General features: G+C 40.7%; 1 protein-coding gene across 1 annotated transcript; it reads right to left on the bottom strand.

Annotated features, from left to right (window-relative positions):
• Positions 1-3077: 3077 nt before the first annotated feature.
• On the bottom strand, positions 3078-11333 carry LOC137082398 (polyunsaturated fatty acid 5-lipoxygenase-like). Its single transcript, XM_067447713.1, has 10 exons — positions 11238-11333; positions 9468-9680; positions 9155-9286; positions 8827-9030; positions 8503-8589; positions 8175-8344; positions 7981-8093; positions 6668-6768; positions 6387-6557; positions 3078-3296 (listed from the first exon to the last, which is right to left on the bottom strand). Exons 1-10 carry the CDS (start codon positions 11331-11333, stop codon positions 3117-3119), a joined length of 1467 nt encoding a protein of 488 aa, XP_067303814.1. The 3' UTR covers positions 3078-3116.
• Between the last annotated feature and the right edge of the window lie 2892 nt (positions 11334-14225).

The following is a 14225-nucleotide window of genomic DNA, read 5'->3' as shown; positions in this document are numbered from 1 at the left end:
CCCTCGACACAGACCGTTTTTCCCATGCCATTGCTCCCATGAGAGAGCGTGGTGCTTGCATCCTCAACTACCTCGAAGAGCAAACTCTGCCCGATGCAGAGGATCTCTTTTCTCGGTATGGAGCTGGATTGGGTCGCCCTGACAGCGCGCCTCACCGTATATGAGTCCGCTCCAAAGCTGGCTACACGACCAAGTCCCGAGGTGGACGTGGCACAGCAGGTCCCTCTGTGTCTTAGTTACACCGAGGTGCCACCAAACCTTCAGCCCGTGGTCGGACCCTGTGTTTCTACGTGCAGGGGTGCCCCTAGAATAGGTATCCAGGCATGTGATTGTCTCCACGGATGCCTCATCCAACGGCTTGCAGTTTGGGGTCTCTGGACGCGGCCTCAACTGCAATGGCACATCAACTGCCTAGAGTTGTTAGCAGTTCGTCTTGCCCTGAGCCGCTTCAAGATGCCGCTCCAGGGCAAGCACGTTTTTGTCCGTACGGACAGCACTGCTGTCGTAGCGTACATCAACAAACAGGGTAGTCTACGCTCCCCTCGCATGTCACAACTCGCCCGCCACCTCCTATTATGGAGTCAGAAGTATCTAAGGTCACTTTGTGCCACTCACATTCGGGACCTGCTCAATCGTGCGGCTGACGAGCTCTCACGACAGCCAGTGCTTCCGGGAGAGTGGAGACTCCATTCCGAGGTGGTCCAGCTGAATTGGGATCGCTTTGGGGCCGCACAGGTAGACCTGTTTGCCGCCCCGGACACGGCCCATTGCCAGTTGTTTTATTCCCTGACCAAGGGGACCCTCGGCATGGATGCGCTGGCACACAGCGGGCGCAAGGGCCTGTAAGGGCTTGTAAATGCAAGTATGCATTTCCCCCAGTGAGCCTTCTTGCACAGACACTGTGCAAGGTCAGGGAGGACGAGGAGCAGGTCCTGTTGGTGGCGCCATACTGGCCCAACAGGACGTGGTTCCCGGAACTAGTGCTCCTTGCGACAGCACCTCCTTGGCCCATTCCTCTGAGGAAGGGCCTCCTGACTTAGAGACGGGGCACCCTCTGGCGCCCGCGTCCAGACCTCTGGAAACCCAATGTCTGGTCCCTGGACGGGACGCGGAGGTTCTAGGTGACCTGCCACAGGCTGTGGTAGACACCATCACTTCCACTAGAGCTCCCTCTATACCCTCTTGGGACCTGTCTCTGGTGCTCAGTGCACTTCAGAGACCTCCTTTTGAGCCTTTGCAGTCAGTGGAGTTAAAAATTCTGTCTCTAAAGACAGTACTCCTGACTGCATTGGCCTCTATCAAGAGGGTAGGGGACCTGAAGGCATTTCGGTCGACGAATCGTGCCTGGAATTCGGGCCGGACTACTCTCACGTAATCCTGAGACCCCGGCCTGGACACGTGCCAAAGGTTCCCACCACTCCCTTCCGGGACCAGGTGGTGAGCCTGCAAGCGCTGCCTTCGGTGAAGGCAGACCCAGCCCTGGCTTTTCTCTGTCCTGTCCGAGCTCTTCGGACTTATGTGGACAGAACGCAAAGCTTAAGGACCTCAGAGCAGCTCTTCGTCTGTTACGGAGGACAGCAGAAGGGAAAGGCTGTCTCCAAGCAGAGGATGGCCCACTGGATGGTGGATGCCATTGTCTTGGCGTATGAATCCCAAGAAGTGCCCTGCCCGCTCTGGATTAGGGCCCACTCCACCAGGGGTGTAGCCTCTTCCTGGGCGCTGGCTCGTGGCGCCTCACTGACAAATATTTGTAGAGCTGCGGGCTGGGCGACACTCAACACGTTCGCTAGATTTTATAGCCTACGTGTAGAACCGGTATCTTCTCGTGTACTCATTTCTCATAGTCGGTAGCACCGGAACGCCCGTTCTAGTGTCGCCTTGCTGCTCCACTCCCTTCCTCATGGAACGGATGCGTGCGCTTCTATACTCCAGTCAAATTCCCAAGCATGGCGAACCCTGTCGAGTCCTCCGCAACCCGCGGCAGTCAGACGTGGCGGAGCGGCTGACGCCAGTTCTAACACTCGTATGCATTGTTGAACTTGTGTCCTTCGGGGGAGTGTGGCTTCCGCAGCGGCCTCCAGGGGCACGCTTTCCTGTACGTAACCGAGACGTTACATACTCATTCAGCCGTAAATTCAGTTATTGTATTTGTTCACAGAAAAGTTCTTATAGCAGTTTCAAACATGGCAGGTATAGCTGAACAGAAAGAAAAAAAAAGAATTAATATAAGGCCTAGCCTGATTCACTGTTAAAGCTACAGACAATACGCATAAACATTTACAGTGTAAGATGTTAAAGATAAGGGGAAAAAATCCTTTTATGATGATGAAAAAAGAAAACAGTTGTCATGAGATCACAAAGAAAACAATATCTCGTTAGGATGTAATGAAAACATTATTTATCTTTATTTATCTATTTTACTACAGCTTTCTTTCAGAGAAAAAAAGAAAAGAACAACAAAATGTAACAAAAACAAAAGTATCAACAATTTGAACCGCAGTCAGAGATGTTCACAATCTAAAAACAACTCCTTCACAGCATTAATTAAACAAATATTTCACGTCCATAACAGCAATTCTTTATCATCTGACCTCTATCAGAAAACCCTCTATCATACCAAAAGAAATTAAACTACTGTAAGTCACACAGCAACAGAAAAACGTGTGTACAAGATAATCAGAGCAAAATCAATATAGATGTAAGAGTTCAATATAACTATGGTAAAAATAAATTAAAATTCAATAAATTAAAATTGTATGTCTATTACTTAAACAATATATCATGAGTAATAAAGAATATAAATAAGTTAATCAAAAAATGAGTAAATTAATACCACAGTATGGATATACGAAAACTTTTTGAAAGCATAGCCAAAACATTTTTTCTTCTTTCCCTCAGATAAGACACATACGTCCACAAATGCCTTTACAACGTAATTTCCCTTCTTTCCCAGCAACAGAGTCAAATACAATATACGTTAATCAAACATAATTTCTGATGATTGCCTCAAAAGGCAGAATGCTCTGTGTTTTACAATACTATATATTTAAAGTAGAGCTGTTCTTCTGTCTTTCTATGTCAAGCACACATTGGCCAGGAACACTACAAGTATTTTCTCAAATTGCAACGCTGTTGGGGATTTTGTCTGGGGACAAATAACAATACTCCATTGTTAATCCTTCATTCCGGCTCTTGATGATGTTGGTCACCTCATCTAGCTTCTTGCGGAAAGTCTTTATGGCTTCCCTCACTGGTTGCTCTGTGAAGAACATATCTGGATACATGCCTAAGTAAAGCTGGAAAAAAAAGTAAGTTCTTCAGAAAGCAGAACAACATCTTTCTTTCTTTTTACAAGGTAAGCTGGCCCTTCTCTAAGCTCCACCCTCTTGGTTACTGTCATTTACTCAGACAAGCTTATAAAACATCCCAGGAAAGAATTGGGGATTTAAGTGTTGATATGACTTCTATAGCCAATTTTAATGTACATTTTAGAGGTGAAGTAGGACAGAATTTGTTACAGTGAGCTAATAAAATTATTCTGAGTTAACTTAACTCTTCCTATTTGAAAATGTTTGGATATTATTAATAATATTTGAGCCTACATAGATTTCAAGACATCATCTTTGGTCTATTTGTAACACACACCTTGATGCTCTTTACTATGAAAGCATTTTTCCGCCACAGAATAAAAAATAAAGAGAATTGTTTATCACAATTCTGACTTTTTTTGTTTGTTTCAGAATTGCGTGATATAAAGTCAGAATTGCCAGATGTAAACTCACATTTGTGAGATAACAAGTAACAATTATCTGTAACGCTTTAGATTACGGCCCGGAAAGTACTGCATAATTAAAGTGAATTTACAGCATAACGTTGGATAATTATATTGTAACTATAAAGTTAGTATATGTAATATTCAGGGAAAAAAGGGGTACTATCAGGAAAATTAACAAATAATACTCTAAGTATTTTTTAAGTAAGGGGTAATTATCCGTGTAGTTAGGGGGTAAGTATGAATGTGCTGGCTGTAAATTAAAGTGGCTCTTGTTCCCCTCTTGTTGCATGTAGTAACGGGGTAAGTACAATAAAAACACAAATACAATCTGATATCACTCGGAAACCTTTATTTAAAAAAATTAAAAATAAAATATATACATATATTTTTTTAATTATTTTTATTTTTAAACAGATTTAGAACATTCATTTCTCTTGCTTGGCTTCATCCTCTTTTTGTCCGTTTTTTCTTACTTGCCACAGATGAATCTTAAGAAGGATCCCAGATGTCTCTAGCTAGTATTTAACTGTTACACTGAAAATACAGTGCGCGCAGAAATGTCCTCACCGTTTACTCATCTTTTACCCTCATGCCATCCGAGATGTATACAATTTTATTTCCTCAGATGAACATAATAAATGTTCTAAAATAAAATAAATTAAATCATCTCTGCTAATTAAAACTCATTTGGGTTTCTAAGAGTTAAGGCATCAAACTAGCCTGACAAGCCAGACCCACATCAAGATGTTTGGTCTGGAAACTCACCATTGACAGCTCAATCCAAGGAGCGGGATAAACTTTCAAACTCCCTCTGCACGCGATAGGATAGCGCTACAACCAACCAGAGCAACGAAGGTGAAGCAGAGCTAGCTGACAGATTAAACATTTGCCATATCCAATCGGCAAAACTCTGAACACATCTTCCCTTTTTAAGAATGACTTCAGTGCCGTTCTTTGTTCTTTTCTCAGAGAAAAGCTTAACTCCAAGTCTTCTAGAGTCGCGGTCAAAGCTAATTCGAAAGACCGCCATTTGCCAGTTTCTGTGTTTACTAGAAGCACGCAAACGCAACTTGGTCGTCGTCGTTATGGCCCCGCCCACCGACTCTATACACGATGTTATTGGCCCGGCAAGAGTTTGGCGATTACAGCTCAGAAGGGTATTGAGAGTTGCTAGACGACACACGCGGCAGATTAGATTTGCTGCCGCTAGGGGGCGTCTAGATTTCTAGGTTAGTATCAAACTACAGTAACCCATACGATCCCAATGGATGAGTCAATGTCTTCTGAAGTTAAACGATAAGTGTTTGTAAGAAAAATAACAATATATCGCATCCGACCAGCAGTCATCTGCGTGTGCACGTGAGGGTTGGTTTCACGCTGGACGTAACTTGAAGCGTCAAGCCTGACGTGCGCGCGCCGAACAACTCTGGTCATGTGGATGTCTTAGGCGGTGTTTTTTTTTTTTTAATGCTCACAACAGTATACAAACAATAACATAATATATGATAATAGCAATTAGAAACAAACTTGTAAAATAAAATACAAGAGATGCCAGTTCTCGATGTGTTCCGGAGGAAACGTGCATGAGAACGTCAAGAAAGCTTGAAGCGTCTCATGCACGCGCTGGTAACACACACACACACACACACACACACGCAAATATATATATATTAAAATCTGTTTTGAATTAAGTTGTTTTTCACATAAATGTTTATGAGTGATGTCAGATTGTGTATGTTTTTATTGTACTTACCCTATAACTACATGAAACAAGAGGGGAACAAGAGCCACTTTAATTTACAGCCCGCACATCCATACTTACCCCGTAACTACACAGATAATTACCCCTTGATTAAAAAATACTTACAATATAATTACCCCTTAATTAAAAAATACTAACAGTATAAATAATTTGTTATTTTTCCTGATAGTACCCCTTTATTCCCCGAATATTACATATTGTTCCCTTATACCTACACATACTTACTTTATAGTTACACTATAATTACCGAAATTTATGCTGTAAATTCACTTTAATTATGCAGTACTTTCCGGGCCGTAATCTAAAGCGTTACCCAATTATCTTTTAAAGTGTTTTATTCTGTGGAATCTTGGCTGGAGCTAGATGGTCACTTAATTGTAAAAAATCTAGCAATCTTATACTATTAACATACTATGCCTTGTTTAAAACTCAAGTTAAGATTAATTGATTGGTTTAAGCTGTTAAGGAAAAGTTTGTTTTTGAGGCAGGGCAATTCTTACTAGACTTTTCACTAATTTGCTTGACTTCTGCAGTTATCTTTCTCTAGTTGCATTAATATCCCAAAGTCATTTTGAATGTTGAATTGTCAATACATCTGCAAAATGTGAAAGAACCACATAAGCTGACTTCATAAATTTGATGTTGATTTGTTTGGCACTTGGAACTACATTAAATTATTGTAATTTGTATATTAACATACTATTCCCATTTCACTTCTTCTTGGTTTTTTAAGGCAATTGGTTTGCATGCTTTTTAAAGTAAGTCTAACTAATTATATTTTACAGTGAAGACTGCTAACATGTTCTCTACTATTTCAAGTGGAAAGCATATCCAACTCAAACATCAAACCTCATTCTTCTGGAACCGACTGAGGGCCCAAGCTGTTGCTAGAACCTCGCTGGAACATCCACGGTCAGGCAGACTCTCCATAATGTACTCCAAATCCACTTTGCCCTTCTGTTTGGGAGGTGGCTTGCGCATGAACGAAGGACTGTTGGGGATCCAGGCATACCAGTCAAACTGGAACATAAAAGTAACATTTACTCAAAAATATTAGATTATGTATATTTTGTCCAGAATTTTGCCTAGCAATTTTTAACCCTCCAACAGATGAAAGTCTGTAATCTCACCTGTCCAAAGTTGACTGCAGCATGTTGTGCTGAAGATGTGAATATCACAACAGTCAGGTACTCAGCCAAGTGTGCTCGAGTCTTCAGAGACTTTGGAAACTCTGCAAACAGTGGCGGTATACATTAACCTTGTTGACACATTTAAAGGTGACTTGATACACACAAAGATGCATATACATGAATACAAACAATCATGATTTCTTTTAGGCGAGGGTCTATGGGCAGGTAAATGTTTGAGCTTTTTCAGATCTTGCTTGATTTACATACGAATGTGACTAGAGGTGGCGGAGAAACACAGAGAATAGCAGCTTTTGTTTCTGCTCTGATAGTGTGTGCAGAAGTGAAAGTCTCAAAGTACATTTACTTGAGTACATTTACTTTACTTTCACATTTTTTTTTGGTACTTTTAAGAGTAGATTTAAAAGGGGTGGTGACCGGTTAGTCTTGAAATGCTTGCCTTTGCTTAGCACAATTAACCAGGCCTGCAGAAATGTTAATTTGATTGAAAAATATTGTAGAACAAGAAGAACACCGGAAGAATATCCGTCAATGTTCATGCAACAATATTGTGCCCTATTTTGCTTTAGTAGTGTTCCCCACTAGGTGAACACTTTTGAGTTTCTCCACCACCACCTTCAGCAGTCATTCATGGCTGAGTGTCCAACACCAGGTCTAACACTCGTAAGTACACCCACTGGTTGACCCCTGTGGTAGACTAGGGGCCCAAAGGGTGTGATCCCTACGTTAATCTCATATGTGTATTCTTCAATGCTAGAGCTTCCCTGACAGCGAGCCCATGTCTTTCCCTTCCGGCATTAACTCCCTCTTAACTTGGTCGGAGCTACCCCAGATGGGTTGGATTAATGGGCTGTACATATGTGGAAACTACAAGCCAGGCCTTCTCGTCCAACATCAGTGCCTGACCTCACAAATGAGCTTCTTGAAGAATGGTTAAATATTCCCTAAAACACACTACTAAACCTTATGGAAAGCCTTCCCAGAAGAGTTAAAGCTGTTATAGCTGCAAAGGGTGAGCCAACTCCATATTAACTCCATTCAGTCAGTATAGGCGGAGAGTAGGTGGTCTTTTAGAGGCTGTTTGAATGACTTTAAACATTTATTACCTCCAGAAAAGCAATCCGGTCAAATGCCTTTTCGACTACCTCTGGAATTAGTCGAAAGTGGACAAGCTCAAAACATTTAGACCCCATTTACATCTGTATGTAGCACTGTTCACTTGTGATAGGATCGACCAAAACACATCTTAATGCCAGGTGAACACAGGGCCTTTGATAAGTTAAACCTGTACTCACTGTTATAATTATTCATGCCAAAGGAAATATCCTTAACAAATTCTTGAATCTCCACATCTTTTTGAACGGCCTCATCGCTTTCATAGTAGATCTTGACCACAGCAGAAACAAAACTACAGGAATAAAAATAACTTTTAATTGCAGTGTATGTACTTTTGTACTAGTAGTACAGTATCTGAACTGTTACCACCTACCAGTGTATTGTCTCCCAGATCTTCATGCCGTCATCTCTATAATAGTACATGGGCACATTTTCTATTCCTCGAGCTTTTATGGCCTCAGGGAAGCACAGGGACTCATAGGTTAAAGTCTCCATGGCACTTTGCATCACTTTATTCATCCCAGTGACATCAATGCTGCTAATCTTTGGATAACAAGAATTCAGTTAATCTTTGCATAAATATTTTTAGCACTTATTTTACTCAAGTGAACGAAGGAAATAATCAAATATAAATAGAATTGCTTTAGATTCTAGCAAGATGCTGTTTATGCACAGATATATTAAATTAGGTGTAAAGCTACCTTGTTGAAGACCCCGCCTTCATTGACAAGCGTTTTACGGGCCATTGCATTGATTGCAATTGTGAAGCGAACATGAGGTTTCAGTAACTGTAGGAAGCAAATTATATATTTAAACGTGCATTAAATCATTTTTTTTTTCTCCAAAAAAGATAACCTGAAAATGCAAAAGAGGTTCTCTTGGCATTCCCAGGAGGCATTTGGTTAACAATAAACCATGGTTTAAAATAAAGGCAATTATATCAGACCCAGCAATCTTTCATCAATAAATGAACAAAAATCAACAATGTTCAGTTTAGCACTGAATCTAAATATCAAGACGGGTACCTTGTATACAGGATGGAGTTCAGAAAGCTGTCTGTACATGGCCATTTCAAAAACCTCTGATATCAGATGTGTCTTGAGAAGGTGTGTGACCAACTGGTGTACAATGAAGTCGGCAGATTTCACCCACATCTTGGCAAGCATCCAGTCATAATCATTATCACTTGGGAGAAAGATTGGGCTCTTTTCCCCTGGGTTTTGACTGAGCTGATTCAGACATAATAAAGCCAAGCAGGACATTTTAACTTCAGTGAGTAAATTCACAGCAAAAGTATATTTATTTTAAGTTAATGTGTTTTCATTTGATACTGATTCTATATGGGACAGATACCTGAATGGCAATCGGCACAATTTGGTCCAATCTGTTCTTGTACAGCAGGCAGATGGGTGCAGCCAAATAGCGCTCAGGGCTGGATTTCACTCCATCCAGTATTTTATAATCCGCTATGAAGATGTTTCCTGCCTGTAAACGTGTGCACAGGTGTTTAGTTTAGAACAAACAGTTTGTAGGTTAAAATAATACTGATTTGAGTCATTTATATAAACTAAATCATGGGAAGGATGTCACGATACAAGCAAGTCTTGGATTTGATGTTGATATTTAATTGATCAACTGAAGTGATTTATGTCTTAATATTTCTAACCTCTAATTCTTCTTGTAGTGTGACATCTGTCTTCAGAAAGTCCTCCACCATCTCATCTGTGACCGGAAAATTTTCTGGAAGATCCTCACACTTCCTGATCATGACAGGATTGCAGCCATTCAGAAACTGATAGCCAAACATGTAATCCTTATTCCAGTCTTGCATCACGGTCTCTGTGGAGATTTCAATGGGGAATTTGATATATATATTTTTTTTAAATTAAAAAAACAAACAAACACAAAAACATTCTTGACAAAGGGAGAAATAATCTAACCTGGTTTGTTCTCGTTATTAAAATCTTGCAATACCATTTCAAAATCTGCCACGTCTTTCAAGGGATACATGTAACCTTTTAATTTGCCAAGACTGTAATTCACAGCCCTGAAACAAAAATGCATACCATATAATTATAGACATGAACACTTTTTGCATGGTATTGCATTTGTTCTGAACTTCATTCTGGAAAAATTAGGAAAAATCTGTATCACATCAACAAGAACTGGGGCCATAACACATTCCCCAAACTTACCCTCTTAAGATATTCCATTTAAAGTCTGAAGACTTATCTGCATCAAACTGAACATCTTTGTGAAGGTCCTTCCCCTTGTCATCTATGCACAAAGGGATGTTTTGGCGCCACTCCTTCCAACTTCAACAAGAAAAATTAAAACTATGTCATATACACTGTTATGTTAAATAGTTAGTTCACCCAAAACTGAAAATTAGCCCATGATTTACTCCCCCTCAAGTCATCCTATATGACACTGCTTTCAGACAAATACAATCCGAGTTAAATAAAAAGAAATTCCTAGCTCTTCCAATCTTTATAAAGGCAGTGAATGGTTGTTTCTGTTTTGAAGTCCATTATAAAGCTTGGAGGAGCCAGGACATTTTATATGACTCCGATCTTTCAAAAAATCCAATCTAATATGACCTCTGACCTGTAATGTTGTCAGAATCATAATCATACACTGTTTATTTGTTGGCCAGAGGAGAACTTGGGACTGAGCCTGGTTTCTCCCAAGTTTTTTTCCCCTCCATTATACCACCTGATGGAGTTTTGGTCCCTTGCCACTGTCGCCTTTGGCTTGGCTTGCTCAGTTGGGGACAATTTTCAACTATATTACTGATCTGCCCGCATTAACAATATATGATGGATGACATCACTGTTTTCTCCAGAACGGCTGTACAGCCAAATCAAATTATGTTGCATTATATAAAAGTCACACATTATGTTTTTTTTTTTTTTTTTTTTTTTTTTGGTTACACAATAAACTGTATTTAATTTCATTTGAATCCAAGCAGTTCAACAATGACTAAACATGCTCCTCTGTGAGGCATGCTGTTAGGCTGACCGAATCCAACTCCATACAGAGAAAAGGGATCCTCTGCACTAGGGAGAGTTTGCCAGATGACCCAAAGACTCAACTGGCTGAGGTGCCCGAAGGTTAGGACTTTGTACTGATATGCCCGTCCCTTGAATGCAAAGCATAGTAATGGTCTGTGTTGAGGGAGACTCGAGACATGAAAGTATGCGTCCTTCAGGTCAATTGCTGCAAACCAATCTTGTGAATGGATGCATCCAAAGATGCGTTTCTACGTCAACATTCCAAATGGCAGCCTGTGCAGGGACCAATTCTTATCTACCTTTCTTGAGTACAATGATGTCCAGGCTATAAACCTCATCTTCATAATGGCTGGAGGTAGCTATGGTCCTTCGCCAGTAGTACTGTGATCTCTGCATTTAACCTTTGTACCCTTGCTCAGTACCTTATTACCCATGAACTTGAGGGGACACTGGGCAAACTGAATGGCACAACTGAGTCTGATGGTGTGGATGAGCCAGTGGGATGGGCTGGGAAGCATCAGCCAGGCTCAAAGTGACTGCATCAGCAGGATCAACGAAACCATAGATTTACCAACGGGGGGCAGTGAGATGTAAGGCAGGGACCCAATTTGGATTCGGTCCTGGTTCCACCATTGGGCAGTGGGCTGCGGATGTCACTGACCCAGCTTAACCTCAGCTCAGAACTAAGGGGGTAAGGCAATTACCAATACACCAGCCACTAAATTCAGCTTTTAGACAGCGCACGCAGCAACCCGAGCATGTCTGTCAACTCTTTATCTGATTCAGTTTGAGCTCCTACCATTACAGTGGGCAGCCAGACATCATCTTCATTTATAGAGTATAACAGCCCTCTTGCAACAATCGGCATCTGATCCTATGCTAGAGCCTCGAATTAAATCCTAGGTCCCCCATGAGAAGTAGCTGCTAGGCATGTGAAACGGTGAATGTGGCTCGAGAGAGAATGGAGGCCAACGGAGACTTACTCAGCAGAGAAAGCCACAGTGTAATCCTCTGGTCAACAAGGCTTATCAGCCAAAGTAGCCCTTTAATGGTGCACCAGAAGAGAATTCAGATTGGGGAATAGGTGAAAGGACTCCAACCTGTTTGAGGTTTCATAGTCTCAACTGCGCATCAGCTGGCAGTTTGTCTGCACACGACCCAATGAGCGCTCAAGCCCTTACGATAAGGGCAAGGTGAAGAGTGTGACGACTTGGTCATGCTCTCCTGAGAGAACATGAGCCGCCCACAAATGCAGATTCAGCATGCTTGCCCAGGCATGGGAAACAGTGATTGTGGCCGTCAAATCAGGATAGGGACTGACCGCATCCAGAAACACATGGCTGGAATGTCATTTGTAAAAAGACGCAGTCTCACACCTGTGTTATGCTCTTTCAGGGAAAATAACTGGTAACACTTTACAATACAGGTGCACTAATATGCATTAATTAATGCTTAACTGATGCACATGACTATTAACTAATTGTTAAGTAATATATAATTGCGGTTTGGGTTTTGAATTCATTTTAAATTAGTTAATAGTCATGTGCCCCAACAAGTAAAGTCATAACATAACGATACCTTTATAAATCATTAGCTAATGATTAATTAAAGCAGACAACTGGAAGTTGAAATTCATGGCTTTGACCCGTTGTGGAAATTAATACCTTAATTTTACATTATTAGTTAATATAATCTGTTAATAAGGAATGAATACATTATGACACATTTAACTAATAACAATTTAATGATTACTTAATCTATTAATCATGTAGATGTATAATCTTCATTAGTTGCTGATGCAGTCATCATTAATAAATGGGTTAGTTCACCATTAGTAATACAGTAACTTATGATTATCTGTGCATTAGTTAAGCATTAATTAATGCATATTAGTGGACCCGTATTGTAAAGTGTTACCAAATAACTCTCTTTTAGGGCTGAAGCACGCAGGGGAAAAGGCTGTGGCACAACTAGCAGGTTTAATAGTGCGGCCTGCAGTGTACACTCGCTCTCATTAAAGGCGCAACAATACTGTGAACAGCGATCACTCATTGAAGGCACATTCCCTGTTAATGCTGTAGGTCATTAACAGTAGGTAATGCTCAGTGAGCTCGCGACCACCGCTGCAGCGCTGTCACACCAACACCAGTAGAAGAGGCTTTTTCCCTAAGAATAGACTCATCTAAGATTCTGTCTCAGATGAGCAGAAACAGATAAACTGCTCAGTTCTAAAACTAAAACCAAAGGTGCATTGCATCTGCCTCTGTATATATACTTGTGCTGCGGGTGGAGCTTGAGATGAAAATATTGCATTGGCTTGTTTGGGGTAATAAAGAAAAAATGTAACAAATGAATATTGTTCAAGACTGTAATTGTTTCTTCAAACCTGCATATTTTGCGTCTAGATTCCAGTTCCTTTTGTCTTAGCTCTTTAAGCAAATCATTGCCACCATCAGGCAATCGAGCTAAGTAAAAACACAAAGAAATATATAGCAAATATTTTACACATAGAAAGGACAATATTTAAGACATGATTCAAAAACAACTGGGCTCAATTTTAAAACCTTCAAACAATAATTATAATAATAATGTTTTATTTAAAACTGGATAAGGAATAAAGTGAGTCTGCACGTACCAGTGCCTTCTCGGATAATCACTGCATTTTCGTCTTCTATCCAGCGATAGCAGGGGAACTCCAGGCATTTCCCAGAAGGTGTTTTCACTTTGATATGCTTACAAAACCATGGATAATTGACATAGTGATTCACCTTTTCAAGTTTCACCTGGACAATGTCTCCAAGGTCTCTCTTCACACAGATGTCAAAGGAGAATTCCTTTAACGAAAACCTTTATTAGACACATGGTATGGGGGAAAAAAACCAAACAAACAAGAAACATCTCTCCATGGGCCTTGGTTAAGAAAAATTAATCCTAATTGTGCCACCCTCAGGATGCCCATGTTTTATTATTTTATTTCACTAGATACATTGTTTTTATTACTCTACATTTATGTATCCTAACTTTTATGAAAATATGGTTAATAATGGTGAGGTAGGTGAAAGAGAGATGTGGGAGGAGTGAGTGCGACCGGTGCTTGATTGAGAATGAGCGTCACCTGCGAGTAAGGGAGCTCAGAGGCATATAAGGATGAGCAACAACAGTGAAGGACAAAAGAGGACTTTATGTTATGTTTTGTTTTATTATTTGTGTGTGTTGCAGTCGTCCATGAGGGGCTGCCCGTGTTACTCTGTTTATTTATTTTGGATTAAAGTCTTTTAAATGTTTGCCAGTTCCCACCTCCTTCTTCCCTGAACAAAGAAATGTGTTACAATAAGAAAAGAAAAATATAGCTGCAAACAGTGAAGACCGGCCCAATCACATTTGTGTCATTGCCACCTGGCTTAATTTAA

The sequence above is a fragment of the Pseudorasbora parva genome, chromosome 1 (assembly GCF_024679245.1).
Source record: "Pseudorasbora parva isolate DD20220531a chromosome 1, ASM2467924v1, whole genome shotgun sequence".
NCBI lineage: Eukaryota > Metazoa > Chordata > Actinopteri > Cypriniformes > Gobionidae > Pseudorasbora > Pseudorasbora parva.
Note: the sequence above shows the minus strand (reverse complement) of the source record. Positions and strands in the feature narration are given on the sequence as shown.

What these genes read in the sequence shown, in the direction of transcription:
- LOC137082398 (XM_067447713.1), bottom strand. Translation starts at nt 11,333, where the DNA reads ATGCTTCCCAGCCCATCCCACTGGCTCATCCACACCATCAGACTCAGT. An exon ending in TCAAGTTCATGGGTAATAAG is followed by an intron (nt 9,681 to 11,237) that starts GTACTGAGCAAG and finishes TTTTAATTTAAA; the next exon opens with AAAAATATATATATCAAATT. An exon ending in CTGCAGTCAACTTTGGACAG is followed by an intron (nt 6,558 to 6,667) that starts GTGAGATTACAG and finishes TTTATGTTCCAG; the next exon opens with TTTGACTGGTATGCCTGGAT.